Below are 18,290 nucleotides of genomic sequence, written 5' to 3' on the forward strand. Positions count from 1 at the left end.
TAGCATGTGGTGGAGGCCTTTCAGTCAAAATAGAACACTCTTGGAGTGGCTGATTCACCAAATAAGACACAGCTTTGAGTCTTCTGGGATAGGGAAGGATATAGTTAACATTGTGGCATCTTCTGTCTTCACATTCAACAGTTCTAACGTTGGGCAGTGCCGTCCTTCTAGAGAGCATTTAGGAATCTCTGGTACCCGATGCAGGGGTGGGTTGTGCTTCTGGCTGTGAGTGCCTCAGAGGTCAGGGATGCTAAGACATGCTGCAATGCTGAAGACATTTCTACACAGCAAAGTATCATCTGTCCCAAGATGCAAATAGTTTCCTGTTGAATAACACTATAGGCTCCTTGCAAGTTCACAAGGTAGAAGTGGTAAAATTAACTCCCTTTGGCATGAAGTCAGAGTAAGAGATGCAGTGACTCCTCAAAAGGGCAGTATAAATGGTAGAGTGGGCTTTCCCCGTAAGTGGTCTGAGGTGACCAAGAAGTTCAAATCTTCATGTTCACTTTAAGAACACTCGTGAAACCGTCCAGGCCATTAAGGGTATGCACATCCGAAAAGCCACCAAGTATCTGAAGGATGTCACTTTACAGAAGCAATGTGTGCCATTCCGTCATTACAATGGTGGAGTTGGTAGGTGTGCCCAGGCCAAACAGTGGGGATGGATGCAGGGTCAGTGGCCCAAAGAGTGCTGAATTTTTACTGCACATGCTCAAAAATGCAGAGAGTAATGCTGAACTTAGATGCAGATTCTCTGGTCATTGAGCACATCCAGGTGAACAAAGCCCCCAAGGTGCCCCGCAGGATTTACAGAGCTCATGGTCGGTTCAACCCATACATGAGCTCTCCCTGCCACACTGAGATGATCCTTACTGAAAAGGAACAGATTGTTCCTAAACCAGAAGAGGAGGTTGCACAGAAGAAAAAGATATCCCAGAAGAAACAAAAATTTACGGTCTGGGAATAAATGCTGCAAAAAAATAAATGCAAAGTTTTTTAAAAAAAAAAGGTAGAGCACTTAAAAAGTTCAGACTTTGTACAGGGAACAGGCCACGCTGGCTGGACTGTTTTTTTTTTTTCGGTCTGGCCCATGTTGCCAACATACTCACTAAAGCCCTATGAAATCTCTTATAAGGTCACAGATGGACCAGACTCTACCATTTACTAACTAGGTAACCTGGAACAAGTTACTTAACTTCTCTGAACTTCAGTTTTTTTTGTAAAAGAGGGAATAATAATTAACTCGTTAAGACTGTGAGGATTAAACAAGATGTCTGAATGTGCCTGGTGGTGTCTAGACAGCGCTAAGCGTCCTGTTAAGTGATGACGATGACGTTTGTCTCACTGTTAGCACGAAATGACACACTTGGGATATGCTCCTCAGCTAACGGCTTTTGGACAATGATACTCCCAGTAAGGAAGTGTATATCCCGCCAAGACATTCATCTGGCCAAAGTCTTAGATGAAATCTTTTCACCCAGTTGCTACCCCTCTAGATCTCTTGGAACCACCCACCCCCCGCAAAACAAAAGACAAGTTTAATGGAACAAGTGGTTAAATTTCAACTTGAAAAACTGAAAACCTTTAACACACTATATTTGAAAGTTGCACGCTAATACACTAACATTCATTATTAGTTTAAACACACTACAAAGGTAGTAATGAAAAATAATTTCTTCTCATGGCTAACTATGGAGGAAATAGAGCCCATTAATACTTAAACAACAGTGAAGTACCCAACAGAGAGTAGAGCTGATAATCCAGAAGCTTAACAGGTACACAGGATATGCAACTACTTGGTTATAATTGAAATCAGATTAAACAGACTATTTAGCTACATACCACATATTCCTAGTTATGCACGATAGAGCCAAACAAAGTCACTCTCATCCTCCCTGGAACAGCAAAGGAAAAGTGTTTTGAACGTTCAAGGAGAAGCCATCATATAAGCCCTTCTTGAATTCTCTCTATACAATCCTTTCTTCTTGCCAATTCCTCTATTTTTTGTGTGAATTTATTGTGTATTTCCAGAGTTCAGTGGTTGTATACCTGGGGTGGAGAGAGCTGAAAGTAACTGCTACTTGGCCAATAAGTAAGAATTATAGAGTCCAGATTCAGTTCACTGGTAGTCTCGCTCACAATGCAACAGCCCTCCATTTAAAAAAAAAATTACTAACAGGATGCTTACTAAGGAGACAGAATTGGAGTACGCCACACTTGAGATCATTTGCTATATCTCAAACTAAAAAAAAAGGGACCTCTGTGGACCAATGCCTAGGATTCGGAAAATGCTTAACTATACAAGATAATTCTTTAAAGGGCAGTTTTTAAATAGGATTTTACTCTTTAGCAAGTGTATAATAAAGAAAAAGTTTATGTTTAGGAATACCCATTAGGGATTTTTTTCCAGAGTTACCTCAACATGAAGGGTACATTCTTTAAATAACCAATAGAAAAGAACTTGCACAATAGAGACATCATGTTTGCTTTCTAAAAATTTCATTGAATCTTGACACAACGGCCTAGCTTTTGGGTAACACAAAGGATGCCAATCTTGAAAGCAAAATGGAAGACATCTTCTGACGAGGAAAATGTTCAGCTCTGAGCTTCCCAATGCAGTTAGCATTCCACGTGAACTCAACAGGAAGAGGTAAAATATTCTCTACTGCAGAGCCCTGAGCATAGCTGTGGTCTACCTCTTCACCTCCTGTTCTCAGGGTTCTTGCTCTGTCAGGCACAGTTTAGCCAGTGCACGGTGAGGCGTGTCTCTCTACTCGAGGGCTTCCAGAATATAGTCCAGCCACCTTGCTCTCTGGGTCACGTGTAGTCCTGAAGCATGTACCATGTAACGGAAAGTCAAGTTTCAAGAATTAAAAATGGAGTCAGTCACAATCCGGAGTGCTGTGAGGGAAGCAATAGGGCATTCAAACAAAAGATTAATAAAAACAATGTCTACAAAGTTCATGGCAGGGCTTGAAGATGAAAATCAAAATTTCAACCATGAAAGGGGTTCACCAACACCCAGGGACTGGGCTGCCTGCTTGAAGTGGGAGCTGACATGGAAATCCAATTCTTTTGAGGATCTATACATGGTAATTAGCAAAATACATGAAAGAACAAAACACATCAATTCCTTTCCTTTGAAAATGGCTCTAAAGAGAGAGTGAGGCTAGAATCCTTCTTCCATGGTCCTGCCTATTCAGCCATCCAGAGCTTGAAGGTCCTGTCATATGAGCAAGTGGCTATGAGCTGCCCGTTGGAAGAAATGTCTAGGCCCATCACTTTGCCTTCGTGGCCAGCCAGAGTCTTCAGTGGCGACCAGCCTGGGTGGGTCCAGATCTTGGCTGTGTTATCATAGGCACCAGTAAGCAAGAAATTCCCATGGATAGCTACAAAAGAAAAGGGGAGTTGCTTCAGGAATTCAAGTACTCAGAAGAGCATAAGAAAATAAAAGACCCCAAATCTGCTAGAACATACTATTTTGAAAAAGAAGGTATCTACATTCAGAAAAACTCAACACTCTGACCTGTATTCCTACTAGACCTCTACGAAAAAGACAACTACAGGCAGACTTAGGGAAACAAATAACATTATTAAGGTCTTTTGGCTCTTTCCCTGATAGACAACCTATTCAGAATAATATTAAGGATTCAGTGCTTGGACCTTCCATGGAAAAAAAAAAATGAAGCAAAACATTCATGGAAGTTTTCTTTACTTCCTAGGAACAAGACGCAGGCTGTGTCATAGCTCTGTCTGAAAGTGTGGTGGAGGGAAGGAGATTATAATTTTCTCCTTCAATAGAGGCCAAATTCTCTCCTGTTCCACTTCCAAGTCTTAACACCTGGACTGCATTCCTCAAAAGTGCAATTTGTCTGTCTTGTAATTAGGCCTACAACAGGAGGAAAGCTTACGCTCAAACTTGACACCAGTCACTAAGTTCTGGTGGGCAGGAATGGTATAGACACAACGCCGCTGTCGAAGGTCCCACACTTTGCAGGTGTTGTCACCACTGCCAGTTGCAACGTGGTAGCTGTGGATCAGATGTAGTACTGAAGTTAGAAACAAAGAGTACTTTCTGACCAATAACCCTCTCCACCCCTCACTCAGTGAGCTTATTTACCCATTGGGGGAGAAATTTATTCCATAGATTTCCTTCAGGTGACCTTCTAGGAACATGATGCAACGTCCTGTACGCAGGTCCCAAACTCGACCAAATGCATCCAGTCCCCTGACAAAATAATTTATGAATGAACATTTTGAATACAGTTCTCTGTGGAAGCAAGTATACTTAAGAGGTGAGACTACTGAGCTGCCCCCGCTACGTGGAAGAAGCCTTACCCAGTGCCAGCCAAAGAGCCATCTTGATGGAAGGCAATGTCATACACACCCATGCTGTGGCCTTCCTGATGCAGGATTTCCTCTTGAGCCTCCAAATCCCATAAGCGCCATGAACGGTCATAGCTAAAAAAGTCAAACTAACGATTAACCAGCAGATGTTCAGTTCCTACAATGTATAAAGTGCTATAAACAGCTGTAGCTCAAGTTATGTTTCTGAAACTACTCATACAACCATATTAACAAACTCTTTTCTGGCATAAACAATGTCTCAACAACTAAGCATATCTGTCTTGGGTGCTAACTGGGAAACCATGGTTCCTATAAACCTACTTCAGTAGCTATTTTATTTTATATTTATTTATTTATTTATTTAAAAACATTTATTTATTTATTTATTGGCTGCGCTGGGTCTTCATTGTTGCACACGGGCTTTCTCTAGCTGCAGCGAGCGGGGGCTACTCTTCGTTGTGGTGCGCGGGCTTCTCATTGTGGTGGCTTCTCTTGTTGTGGAGCACAGGCTTTAGGTGCGAGGCCTTCAGTAGTTGTGGCACGCGGGCTCAGTAGTTGTGGCTCGTGGGCTCTAGAGCGCAGGGTCAGTAGTTGTGGCACACGGGCTTAGCTGCTCCGCGGCATGTGGGATCTTCCCGGACCAGGGATCAAACTCGTGTCCCCTGCATTGGCAGGTGGATTCTTAACCAGTGCGCCACCAGGGAAGTCCCTTCAGTGGTTGTTTTAAAAACAGAATTCCTTAGAATGGCCCAGCAAAGATTCTGTTGCCTTCTTTCTTCCCTTATTTCACTGTTATGTCCTTCCATTCATTGAGTATTTATGTCCTAAACTGAATGTTGGGCATATAAAAATCAATCACAAACAAATAGATCAATAGAATAGAAAAGAGAGTATAGAAATAGGCCCACATATACATGGTCAAATGATTTTCAATGAGGCCATCAAAGCAATTTCAATAGTGAAAGTCTCCTCCATAAATGATGGTAGAACTGTAATACATATGGAAATAAAGACAAAACAAACAAACAAAAACCCCTCAATAATAAAAATGGGCAAAGCACCTGGACCCTGAACAAAAGAGAATATACAAATAGTCAATAAGCATATGACAAACTACTCAACACCAACAGTCATCAGACTAAAAAAAATTGAAACCATGAGATTTTACTACATATTTGCTAAACTTAGCAAAATGATAAGATTGATTAATGACAAATGTTGGCAAGGATGTGGAAAAAACCAGAACTCCAGAATTCTGGGAATGTAAAATGGCACCAACACTATGGAAAACCACTTGGAAGTTTAAAAAAACTTACATATACATCTACCCTATAACCTTGCAATTACATTCCTAGGTATTTATTCAAGACAAAGGAAGGAAAAACACATCCACTAAAAGCATTGTACAAGAGTATTTATAGCAGCTTTATTCTGACTAGCCAAAAGCTGGAAACAGCCGAAGTGTCCATCAGTAGGAGAATGAATAAACAAACTGTGGCAGAGTTACACAACTGAATACTTCTCAGCAATAAGAAGGAATTACTGATACATGCAACGACATGAATGAATCTTAAAAATGTTATGCTGAGTAAAAGAAGCCAAACAAAAAGAAGCCATATGAACAAAAATGAGTTCATAGACTATGAATAGATAGAATTAATTTATGGTGACAGAAATCAGGCCAGTGATTGCTCTGGAACAGGGAGTTGACTGGGAAAGGGCATAAGGGAACTTTCTGGGGTGATGCAAATGTTCCCTCTATTGACTAGTCTATGGCTATGAGCATAACTGATGCCGTCTTGGGCCTGTACAGTTCTTCCTGTCCTTCTGCTGACCCTACTCAGAACTATACTGTGTGGTAAGTCACTTTCCTATAGTCAAGGGCTTTGTAGTTAATAGATATTGTTTAATAATCATTAGGATCAGGTGGCCTCTATGCTCTGTCAGTCCTCCAACAATGATGAAGACCTTTGCTGATATATTCCCAGCACCCACCCATTCTTCACTTAGGAATGTACTTCCTGTTTCCAAACACGTACCCCCATACCTTAGGTTAACTATAAAATTGCCTCAATGGTCTCTTGGGGGTGCAGAGTGCAGCTGTGAATGCTTCTGGATTGCTGCCTGCCAGATCCCACCCTGTGAGTAAGTGACCCTATAATAAACGGATCCATTGGCTATATGGAGCTGCTGGCCGTGTTTTTCAATCTCAAGATGCCTTCTCAGTTTGGTGGGCACCTTCTGTTCCCTTGGACCTCCAACAACAGGGATGTGGGCCACATGAGTCTATACATTTGTCAAGACTGACTGAATTACACACTTAAATCCATTCCATTGCATGTAAATTGTATCTCAAAAAATTCTTTAACAGATTCTGGCCTCATTGAATTTGTAGAACCAGAAAAGGAGACTGATTTGTAAGCAGAGAAATTACACTGTATAGCAAAAAAAAAAAAACCAAAACACCTCTAGTATTGGCCAAGAAAGGGAAGAAAGAGGGAAGAACTCTAGTTTTCTGGGAGTCAGTGACTCTGAAATTTCAGATTAACTGCAATTTAAAATCAAATTTGCTTAGCCCTAACTATGTCATATATTCTTTTCTGATTCTGATTTATTGAAGTCCAAGAAAATCTCTTGAAGATCTCTGCTCTAAAAACTTACTTGGCAGTTTAGCCATAAAAGGTTAACAAGATGCCACAGGCCTGTATGGATAGAACAATAAGAGGATGGCTTACCAGGTGGTACCTAAGAAACGTCCTGATGGATGCCACATTACACGGGCCACACGCACTGTATGGCCTTCAATATCTGCCACTGGTTCATCACTGAAAAGGAATCAAATGTATGTAAGTAAACTATTTTACAGTCCTGTAAATACTCATTGAATTTATTAACTGTTGAGCACATATACACCCAATTCTGCATGGTTTGACAGGCCAAATTGTAACTAAACCTGTAATTTGTTAAACTTTTAGGGCTAATGATAATTTAACTCACTTCCCAAGGTTATTATAAAAGCTTTGGGACTATTTCATGTGCCCATGGGGCAAAACTGCTCTTCAATACACACTGTCTATTTCAATTCACTATGTTAATAAACTCTTAATGCTATATCATTTGCTTAGAGAAAATTAAAGATATTTCAGCCTGACAAGCAAAATAAGCTCTCTGCACCAAAGGAGCATTGAGATTCTAGAAAGAAAACATACTTTGATCGAGATGCAAGGCTATATGAAAAAGTTTTGGTGCAAGTGGATTACAGATAAATTTATCTCAAACTTCAGCTTGTCCAAGGATCCACATGAAGAAAGGAACTCTCAAACAGAGGCTTAGTTTCCTTTTGGTGGCCATTAAATTCTACTACCAGCAACGACAGAAAGAAAGTCTGAACACCAGCAAGAGGAAATAAACATGAACCCTAAAGAGGGCAATTAAAAAGGGAACTTTGTCAATGGGCATACACAGAACTAATGAAAGCGCTAGGGGAACAAATATTGCTATGTATTACCAAAGCCAATTAAAACTTGCTGTGCTCACAGGTAAGATCTTGTCTGGAAAAGAGTGGAGACACTAATTAGCTCCTCACAAAATCCTGGAACAAAAGCCTCATGTGCTTTCCCAAAGAAAGAAAACTAAGCAACTGAATTCAGATGTCTTTTAGGCAAACAAAGTGCTTCCAAAAATTTCTTGGAAAACAATAATCACAAACACATTAAAAAAAAAAACTTGTAATTGGAAAATGTAGTCTAGGTAAAGGATGATACTATTGGGAGTAGACATCACTTCCTTGGCAATACTGCCAGACAGAACCTCCTTCCTCTCCCCTGTGGTTGTTTGCTAAGAACCAATGCGCTGTCTAGACTATTATTTTTAGTCAAGCTACCAAATAGTGCATTTCTCCAATGTCAATCTATTGCATGGGAGATATAATAGATCCTTCCAGAATAGCTGGAGCCAGGAAACAGTGGCTACTGTTAGAGGCAAAAATCAAGGTACAAAGTTAACAAAGAAGGGAACCTGACACAACTCCTCTGGTGAGAAAAGGTCTAAGAAAAAAATCCTCCATTCTATTTTCACATAAGTTACCTTGACTCAGAGCATCTCTGGGGTTAAATGCTAGATTTTTAAGTCTCAAGGGCCAACCAATCAACTATTTACTTTAGCGATTGCAGTGTGGACAGAGGGTAATATTCACCTGTCAAGGCTCCAAAGCTTCACAGAACCATCAGCAGCACAAGAGGCCAGATTGACATCTTTTTGGTCCAAGGAGACAGTGGATTTTGGATGGAATACAATTGCTCCCACATTTGTGTTATGGCCTGAAGGAGTGTAAGAGATGAAAATTAAAGGGGTCCTGCTCCCTTACAACTTAAGTGTAAATACATACATGACAAATATTATATATACACATATCAGAGGACATGTGGACCTAGAGAGTATTAAAGTAGCTATTCAACTACTAAAAAGTTGAACTATTTTAACATAAATTGCATTAAAAAAAGCTAAACACACAAAAAAATGTTTCTTGGTTTAGAGATTGTAAATGCCAGAGTGGGGCTGGACATGAGAGGAAAGTGGTAAGCGTATGAAGTCATTATCATCCAGCCCTGCAGTCAGAGAAAACCAAACCAAGTCAAATCAAATCAAGAATTAATCTGTGTGTACTGGGTCTGAGTGTCAGGCGGAGTTTTAGAGTTGTTTTGCTTGACAGAGTTCACAGTGAGAAAAAGACTGAGATTTAGACAAGATTCTGACTCACCTCGAAGAGTATGGAGGAGGTTGCAATCAGGAACAGACCAGAGCTTGCAAAGCCCACTCCTAACAAACACAAAGGAAAGCATCTCAGCCAGGGTTGGTCTGGGAAGGAAAAGGTACCTTGGTAACATTACTAAAGGACAATCTCTCTCACCACCCCCCTCCCAAAATGTTACAGTGGCAGACACAAAAAGAAACAGAAAAGGCTTATCGTTTGAAGGGTTAGAGAAGAAAGCTACACCCAGGTCTCATGCAAACAGAGGCCTCTACTGGACTGTAAATATTATAGCACAAGCTGCTCTTCTCCTTAACTTTTGGATCAATTTCTGAGGGAAGGTAGGACAAATTAAACTATCTAACATTAATATTAATAATGATACTATCTTCTTAAATACGAATAGCATTTTGCTGCTTACTAAGTACTTTAATTTTTTTTTTTTTTTGGCAGCACTGTGAAGCATGCGGGATCTTACTTCCCCAACCAGGGATCGAACCCATGCCCCCTGAAGTGGAAGCACGGACTCTTAACCACTGGACTGCCAGGGAAGTCCCCAAAGTACTTAAATTTTTAAAAAAATGTTTTTACTTTGGAAAATTTCCAACAAATTACTTTCATATCTATCATCAAATGGTCCTTATAACAGACCTGTGAGGTACATATAAGGCAGGAATGATCGTTTCTACTTTATTTTTTTTCTTATTTTATTTTTTGTAATTATTTTTTTTTAATTGCAGTATAGTTGATTTACAACGTTGTGTTAGTTTCTGTTGTACAGCAAAGTGAGTCAGTTATACACATACTCATTTCTACTTTATAATGAAGGTAACTGAGGCTTGGTGGAGAGGTGGAGGGATCTGTGTAGGTCCCTGGCTTTCTCCTGAACCACAGTCTCAATTTCTGCCTAGTCAAGTAGTTCTTGTGCGTACAATACAAGCGAGTTTCCCCTTCACTAGATGACAATGTTCCTCAAGAACAACTAAGTAACTAAATAGAACAAAACAACAAAGTTATCACATCCTAAGAGTTTTCTGCATATGTGGTGAGTAGAAAACAAAATGAAGATAAAAACAATAATTCAAGTTTACTGAGTCCTTACCACATACCAGGCACTATCAAGGCAAAATGTTTACAAACATTATCTCACCTTACTTTACAGATGACAAAAGTGAAGCTTACAGAGATTAAGTATCTTGCCTAGGTCACATAACCAAAAAAGAAAAGTTATATCAAGGTGTGTATACTAGTCTATAAGCTCACTATCTGATCCAAAATGATGCTAATGCCAAGAATATGACTGACATGTCATGGGTCTCTGGGGTACCTTGTGAACAGTAAGAACTGCTAATTGAAGGCTATATTGTAAACTACAGTGGGTAACTCCTAGCATCTCTAGTTTGGTGTGATCATGAGAAGCAGAGGCAAATGGTATTGAAATGGCCTTCTAAGACAAATACTGATTTTTTCCCCTGAACCCCATTTAAAAAAAAAATGTCACTGTAAAATGGGACTTACCAACAAGCTGTGGCCAGCATTTTGGAATTGGGACTAAAGTGACAGTAGGAGATAGGCCGATCATCCCCAATCTGACTGCAGAAATTATTCAAAGACTTAAAAAAAGACAAACAAGGAATCATTAACAGGCTAACCCAAGACTTTCTTGGCTTTTCCACCATAAAAACAAAAACAAAAACCATTCCAGTTTTAACCCTCCCCAAGAATCTTCTACCACCTTTTTGTTGTTGCTGTTAGGAGACACTTTTACAAATGAATGAAGTCAAGGCTTATCTGGAACTCCAGCATGCTGTCTTCTACAGTCTTAGTAACACTAGCTTCTATGTCAGCTAAATACAAAAAGGAAGGCCATGGCGAGATCTAAAGTACAGTCTGACATATTAAAAGGGAGAATTAAAGAGTAGACCGATAGGCCTCTACATAGTACAAAGCACAGTAGGTTCCCTGCCACCTTAACTGATGGTTCCTCCCAAATAGCAACAGTGTAAGCAGAGAGGAATAAGTATAGCTGCCTTTACTTGCTAGAGGTGGGCCAAAGTAGAGCATCTATTAAATATTTAAGAATCTTTAAGATATTAGACAATTATATGTATGAAAGCATCTTATATATATAAGATGAGAGCATCTTACCCGGAGAGATTTGTGCAGTTCTTGCATCTGGGAGGTTCTCGTTGTCTCAGGAATCTCTTTATGAAGACGGGCCTCTTCCAAACGTTTCATTGCCCTGTGACACAGAAATAACATTATTAACCCTGAGCAAATGGGTTCAAAACAAAGGTCCATACAAGTCTCTTTACCACTCAATTTCAATTAATAACCACAGTCATTATAAAGCACCTCCTCAGTCCTTGAGAGGAAATAAGAAAAAGTATGTTTCTTCCTCCTTCTCGAGGCTCTCCTTACCTGGGCAGTGAGTAATTAGCAATCCACAGTCTAGCAACCTTCAGGCTGTTTGGTCCTTCATGGTACCAGGTTTGCTGATACTGAAAGTTAAATTAAGAGCAGAAATGTCAAGTCTGAAGCATTCTTGCCCCTTTCATAGCTGTCAATTCCCTATTGTTAACTGCCCAGAAAAAAGATGAATTAGTTCAGTAATAGGATGAAATCAGGTATATGTGCTTTCTCTTGTGTCTCTTTCTATGAACTCTTATTGGATAGTTTCTGGTTACTTGTTAAAAGTGACACCAGGAATGCTATGGTTCTTTCCTGAATGGGGAACTCACTTATCTCCATTTATACCTACAAAGGAACCACAAACTATTGCCAACAACTATTCCGGAACAGTAGAGTCTCCAACTCCCCCTGTTCCCCATCCCACAGAAAACAGAAAATGAAAGAACGACCCCCTTGTTTCCTGCATGTTTATACTATGAAACCAAAGACACATTTTACCTCTTCTTTGGACTTCTTTGATTTCTCATCATCTTTTCTGGTCTTTTTTAAGGCATCAGTACCGACCACTGAAAGGATATTTCTTAACCTGTAACAAAAAAGATTAGAATTTAAACAGAGTTAAGACTGTGAAAAGTATACCTAAGAAGGCAGCAAGCCTGCCCTACTCTCTCACCATTCAAATCCCAAGCAACCTCCTTTAAGGGCCAAGTTGTGATGCCTAAACTTCCAGTGTGATTTCTCTCACTCAGTAGTCTTTATCTGAAGATTCCCTAAATTGAACTAAAAGCAATTACCCTGTTAAACTTAGAGTCAACTAGCCCCAACACTGCTACCACTCGGGCTGTGGATACAGACAACCTTCACTCAATGCCACAATGTGCTGGATACTGCTCAGGTGCTAAGTATAAAAAATGACCAAGAAACAGTCCTTGATTTCAAGTAGCATAGTGAGGGGTGAGGCAGTGGGGGGTGGACAGGACATACAGAAAATCGGGGAACTAGAGTACATTCCATTAAGTATTATGACAGTGGTAAGTGCATGGTGCTAAGGGAATCATAAAAGGAGTAAACAACCTAGGCTTGGAGGGAATCAGGGAAGGCTTCATGGAGAAGATGTTACCTGAACTGAGACCTCAAGTAACCAAGTCAATGGGTCAAGAATGGGAAAGGACAGTTGAAGCAGAGGGTTCAACAAATGTAAAGGTCTGGAGGCAAGAAAAGCATGTTGAACTTGGAATCACAACAATTCAGTATGGCTGGAGCACAGAGTACTGGGAAAGGGTTGGTGAGAGATAAGGCTGCAAATCTAAGCAGGGGCCAGGTCACAAAGAGCTCCTAATGCCATGGTAAGGAGGGTTTACATTTGAGAAAGACCCCTGGAGAATGGAGAATGGACTGAAGAGGGAAGAACAAAGGCATACTATTGTATCCCCTGAGTCTTATGGACTGAATCAAGACAGTGGCAGTGGGGACTCAAGACATTCATTTAAGGGACACAATAAGACAGACTTTGCTGGTGAAGAAGACAAACAATAAACAGTAGAAGTAAACCTCTGAAAGGCTATTAAGAAAGTATGTTACTTTCTTAATAATGGCAGGACTTACTTTACAAGGGGTCAGGTGTTAGGAAAGGCTTTTTTGAGGAGGCGGCATTTATTCTGAAACCAAAAGAATAAAAAAGCTCTAAAAGGCAAGAGAGGGGGACAAAAAGAGAAAAATTCAGTGGATAGACAGCAAAAGAGCTTGAGTATCCCAGGAGGACCATTACGGCTGCTAAGTCTAGTAAACTGGGGAAGAGTGGCACAAGGCAAGGATGAAGAGCATGATTAGGAGCTTTGTACTCTAAGTTTAATAAGAAGACTCTGTAGGGGGCTTCCCTGGTGGCGCAGTGGTTGGGAGTCCGCCTGCTAATGTGGGGGACATGCGTTCAAGCCCGGGAGGATACCACGTGCTGCGGAGCAACTGGGCCTGTGCACCACAACTACTGAGCCTGTGTGCCACAGCTGCTGAGGCCTGAGAGCCTGGAGCCCGTGCTCCGCAGCGGGAGGCCACCGCGATGAGGGGCCCATGCGCTGCGATGAAGAGTCGTCCCCGCTTGCCGCAACTAGAGAAAGCCCGCACACAGCAATGGTAGATCCAACACGGCGAAAAATAAAATAAAAATAAATAAATAAATAAATTAAAAAAAAAAGACGACTGTAGGATTTTAAGCAAACAATTAACACAACACATTTGGGGTTATTACAACAGTCTAAATGTGAAAGCAATGGAGGTAGAGAAAAGAGGAAACACTGGAGGTACATTTCACAAGTAGAAGAGACAAGATTTTGCTGATGGGTTACACAGAAGGTGAGCAGGTTTTCAACTGAAAACTGTGTGAATGGTACTGTTATTTGCAAGGAGAACTGGAAAATAGATGAGTTCAATTTAGACATGTCAAATTTGAGTACCTATAGAATATCTAGGTTACAGAGACCTGGGAGTCATCAGAATATATATACACAGAGTAAACCATGACATGGGAATGGATTTGATCACTCAGGGTTAGTGCAGGATAAGGGCAAAAAACAGCACTTTAAAACAGGAAAAAAAGAGGCTTAGAAGAATTAGCTAGAGAAACAGGAGGAAAACCAGGATGATTTGGTCTTCTGAGAGCCAAGGAAACGGAGTGTTTGAAGGAGGGAATCGGTGGCAGTGTACTAGGGCTATTCTTGATAACGATGAGTTGATGACCTTAATTAAGAGCAATTTCAATGTGGTAGTGGTCGATCAGTTTGCAGTAGGTTGAAGAGTAAATGAGCGGTAAGGGCTTTAAGAGAGTAAATATAATGAGTGAGGAATAGCTGAGCCCCAAGTCCTAAAGAAGCAGGTAGGCAGGCCAGGTCTGCATAACTGCATAGGACTAGCCTGTCACCAAGAGATTTTGTAACTTCAAAATCACAAGAGGAGCATTATATGAGGACAGTGCCTTTTTGCAGTAACACCCAAAAAACACTTATCATTATGTCTTACGTTAATGACAAAGAACGCGTTTGTTGTTTAAATTTTCAGAGTTCAGTGACAAATGTTTACCCAACTCACAACTCCATAATGAGGAGAGGAAGGGAGGGAATGTGTTAACATCTTCTTCATAGTTTATAAAGAAAAATTAGTAGTGGAGTAAAAACTGGCCTAAGACTTAAATTATGGGCTAAAACGTATTAATGCAACCTAATAAGATATTCTGTCAACATTACCTGAGACATTCTATTAAAGTTTTAGCTACGAATTCCAACTGAACTGGAACCCTGTGATTAAAAAAGAAGAGAGTAGATACTTAGAAAGGGCACCTTTCTCTTCTTTCAGCAGGACCCTCTCCAAAAAGTGTGATGGGTTCCCCCAAGGCCCTAAGGCAAGCCTTGACCTCTGAGTCATCTGTGGAAACATTGATTTGCCGGGCTCGCTTCCTCCTCTCAAACTCAGCTAACACCTCGGCCTGTCGCTCACTGATGTGGTCTTCAATTTCAAACACTTCTCCTGTAAAAAGAACCGGCAACATCAGCATAATCACCAGATCTTCCTCAAGTAGGGAGAAAGAAATAATTTCATTTTTTTCTTTTTAATTTAATTTATTTTTGGCTGTGTTGGGTCTTTGTTGCTGTGCACGGGCTTCTCATCACAGTGGCTTCTCTTGTTGCGGAGAACAGGCTCTAGGCGTGTGGGCTTCAGTAGTTGCATCAGGCAGGCTCAGTAGCTGCAGCACGCGGACTCTAGAGCACAGGCTGAGCAGCTGTGGTGCACGGGCTTAGTTGCTCCGAGGCATGTGGGATCTTCCCGGACCAGGGATCCAACCCGTGTCCCCTGCATTGGCAGGTGGATTCTTTTTTTTTAACATCTTTATTGGGGTATAATTACTTTACAATGGTGTGTTAGTTTCTGCTTTATAACAAAGTGAATCAGTTATACATATACATATGTTCCCATATCTCTTCCCTCTTGCGTCTCCCTCCCTCCCACCCTCCCTATCCCACCCCTCCAGGCTGTCACAAAGCACCGAGCCAATATCCCTGTGCCATGCGGCTGCTTCCCACTAGCTATGGCAGGTGGATTCTTAACCACTACACCACCAGGGAAGCCCAGAAATAATTTCTTACATTTGGAGTCTATATGCCTCTAGGGAAAGTTAACTGTTTAATCTACTACAAACTTTACAGTTTCTCAGTTTATTAAAGTATGCCAGGGTTTCCCTGGTGGCTCAGTGGTTAAGAATCCACCTGCCAGGTGGATTAAAGTATGCCAGGGCCTCCTTGGTGGCATGGTGGTTAAGAATCTGCCTGCCAATGCAGGGGACACAGGTTCGATCCCTGGTCCGGGAAGATCCCACATGCCTCGGAGCAACTAAGCTCACGAGCCACAACTACTGAGCCTGCACTCTAGAGCCCACGAGCCACAACTACTGAACCCATGCACCTAGAGCCCATGCTCTGCAACGAGAAGCCCCCACAATGAGAAGCCCGCACACTGCAACGAAGAGTAGCTCCCACTCCCCGCAACTAGAGAAAGTCTGCGTGCAGCAAAGAAGACCCAAACAGCCAAAAAATAATTAATTAATTAAAAATAAATAAAGTATGCCAAACACAGAAAACTAAACGAGGTTTTAAAAGGCAGGAAAATAGTTGAAGCCATCTTGTTTCATTTGGCAAATTTACATAAACACATAGCTTGCATGAGACAATAAGAGTATGGAGCATCTTTAACAAATAAGTTATGTACGCTTTCTATCCATGATAAAATAGAAACATTATTTTAACAACTGCCAAAGCTACTCTCTGAAATAGTCTCAGTATAGGGACACTAATTGGAAATAATTACCATGAAAATGATATTCTTTGTAAGGTTTTTTGGATAATCTATCAGCTAGTTTTAAAACTCACACCAAATACAAGCATTTCGATGAAAAAGGAAAAGTATAGTAGTGATGCAGTTATGTTTAAAATAACATAAAAGGTTTAAAAAGTCACTACAGTCATGTGTATAGAAAAGAAAATGTATGGGAGGATCCATGAGAAACTTGACAGAAGCCCTATCTGCAGAGAACTCTTTTTATACCCTTCTGTACTCTCTGAATTTCTCATGACAAACATAAATAATTTTATTTCAAAAATATAGTGGACCACTAGTTACTGACACGAAAAAATATCCTCAACAGTATACAGAATGACAAATGCAGGTTACAAAACAATTTGCTTATCATGGTTTCATTTATGGAAAAAAACTTGTATTTTGATTTCTTTCAAAATAAAAATGGCTACTACTTTTATAATCTAAAAGAGGTATTTCATTTTGGGTGAAAAATAATTGGAAAACTAAAAAAGCAAGAATATTATAAACCACAGTAGCTCCAAACCAATGCCACAACTATGCTAGATCTCCATAAGACAAATGGAATCAACTTGAATCCAAATACACAATGAATAAATTCCTAGTAAAATTACTAACAATTCATAGAAGAAAAACTGTATAAAAGGTTTTAAGAAAAAGGTTCTCCAGATGATACTAAGTGGAGTGGGCAGAGTATGGCCTTAAGATAGATGCAAGTTTAATATTTGAAAGTTTTTGACACTAAACTAGTGATATCTAAGTTTAGGAAGGTAATCATTACAGATAATTTGAGCACCAAAGGTAAAGACGGACTCACAGTTTGCATCTTACCAGAGGTTATGTTAATGTTCCCTGCTTCAATTCCTGCTTTAAGTCCTTCTTTTCCCAAAATCCCAGATTCTCCTTTGGCCAGGCGCTCCCTCTCCTTCTCTTCCAAACTTCCATAATAGATGTGTGGTTTCTTCACAACAGGAGCGACTAAGTCATCAGATGCCTTAGTTTTGGTTGCCTGCTAAATCAAAGACCTGGATTAACCTAAAACTTAATCTTAAGCAATTTACTAGACCTTCCAGAAGGATGACGCTTATCCAGAGCTTCAATCCTATTTCTTCTCTAAAGAAAACACAAATTGGACACCAGTTAAGATGTGTCTTCCCTGATTTGGACGTGGTCTGGGGGTGATTCCAGTCTCTCGGTCACTTAACTTTTGCAGATAGGAAGAGACAGATAAAACTAGTGAATTTCTCTTGGTGATTTTTCTATCAAAGGCGTGCTTTGGAACATGTTTACTTCATTCAGTTCCAAGTGCAATCTCTTCCTGGGTTTTACGAAACTTCCAGGGTTTCTGCTCATCACAGGCGATATCAAGGATAACTGAAATAACCAACGCGATGGTAAGGGCGACAAGTTACAAAGTTACTGTCTATACATTTCAAACGTTTTCAGACGTGGGGCAGTAGATAGGAAGTTAGGAGGCCTCATTACAATTAAGAGGTCTGACATTGTCATAAATCTTGGCCAAGACACTACTCCCTTCCAGAACTCCGTTTCTGAACCAGACGGAGAAGGTATTTACATTTCGGGGTTGTAGCGAGAGCTGAAAATGAGCTAAAATACGAAAGCACTCAGGGATCATGAAAACGCTGCTCCGCTCTCTAAGACCAGACCGAGTCTGAGGAGATCTTTCCTCCTCAGCCCTCCACCGCCGCAGCCTGTTCCCTAACGGCCCTGTTCCGCAGGGACCCCCAACCCTCCGCGCTCCCTGCCAGAGTGAGCTGAGACCTGTACCGCGGAGGAAGCTCGTGAGGAGGCCATGCTGGGCTCCGGAGCCGCGAAGCCCCACCGAAAGCCGAGCTCTACGTTTCAGACCATCCACCGCGCGCCCAGCAAGGCGGAATTACGACACCTACCGGAAGTGGGC

General features: G+C 40.9%; 1 protein-coding gene and 1 pseudogene across 4 annotated transcripts; one reads left to right on the plus strand and one right to left on the minus strand.

Annotated features, from left to right (window-relative positions):
• Positions 1-494: 494 nt before the first annotated feature.
• LOC309823852 (large ribosomal subunit protein uL22-like) lies at positions 495-967 on the plus strand (annotated as a pseudogene). Its single transcript has one exon. The product of its transcript is annotated as a large ribosomal subunit protein uL22-like (transcript).
• A 649-nt stretch (positions 968-1,616) lies between these two features.
• Positions 1,617-18,261, minus strand: PRPF4 (pre-mRNA splicing tri-snRNP complex factor PRPF4). Of its 3 annotated transcripts, none has more exons than XM_082656736.1 (14): positions 18,158-18,261; positions 17,201-17,378; positions 14,839-15,025; positions 12,008-12,095; positions 11,519-11,598; positions 11,246-11,339; positions 10,616-10,710; positions 9,107-9,165; positions 8,543-8,666; positions 7,083-7,172; positions 4,339-4,461; positions 4,121-4,228; positions 3,912-4,030; positions 1,617-3,389 (listed from the first exon to the last, which is right to left on the minus strand). In XM_082656736.1, the coding sequence occupies exons 1-14, from the start codon at positions 18,182-18,184 to the stop codon at positions 3,196-3,198; spliced, it is 1,566 nt and encodes a 521-aa protein (XP_082512862.1). In that variant the 5' UTR covers positions 18,185-18,261; the 3' UTR covers positions 1,617-3,195. The 3 variants fall into 3 exon arrangements, with proteins under 3 accessions (XP_082512862.1, XP_082512861.1, XP_082512863.1); XM_082656735.1 differs by having other exon boundaries at positions 18,152-18,232; XM_082656737.1 differs by lacking the exons at positions 11,246-11,339; positions 11,519-11,598; positions 12,008-12,095; ... (1 more) ...; positions 17,201-17,378; positions 18,158-18,261 and having other exon boundaries at positions 9,107-9,204; positions 10,616-10,673.
• Positions 18,262-18,290: the final 29 nt, after the last annotated feature.

This window comes from Grampus griseus, assembly GCF_964374135.1.
Source record: "Grampus griseus genome assembly, chromosome: 6".
Lineage (NCBI taxonomy): Eukaryota > Metazoa > Chordata > Mammalia > Artiodactyla > Delphinidae > Grampus > Grampus griseus.

Bases quoted from the DNA above. Each gene is read 5' to 3' on its own strand.
- PRPF4 (XM_082656735.1), bottom strand. From the start codon at position 18,184: ATGGCCTCCTCACGAGCTTCCTCCGCGGTACAG. The intron at 17,379-18,151 runs GTCTCAGCTCAC...TTGATTTAGCAG, and splicing joins GAGCTTCCTCCGCGGTACAG to GCAACCAAAACTAAGGCATC. The intron at 9,166-10,615 runs GTAAGTCCCATT...TGTGTTTGTTAG, and splicing joins ATGCTGGCCACAGCTTGTTG to GAGTGGGCTTTGCAAGCTCT.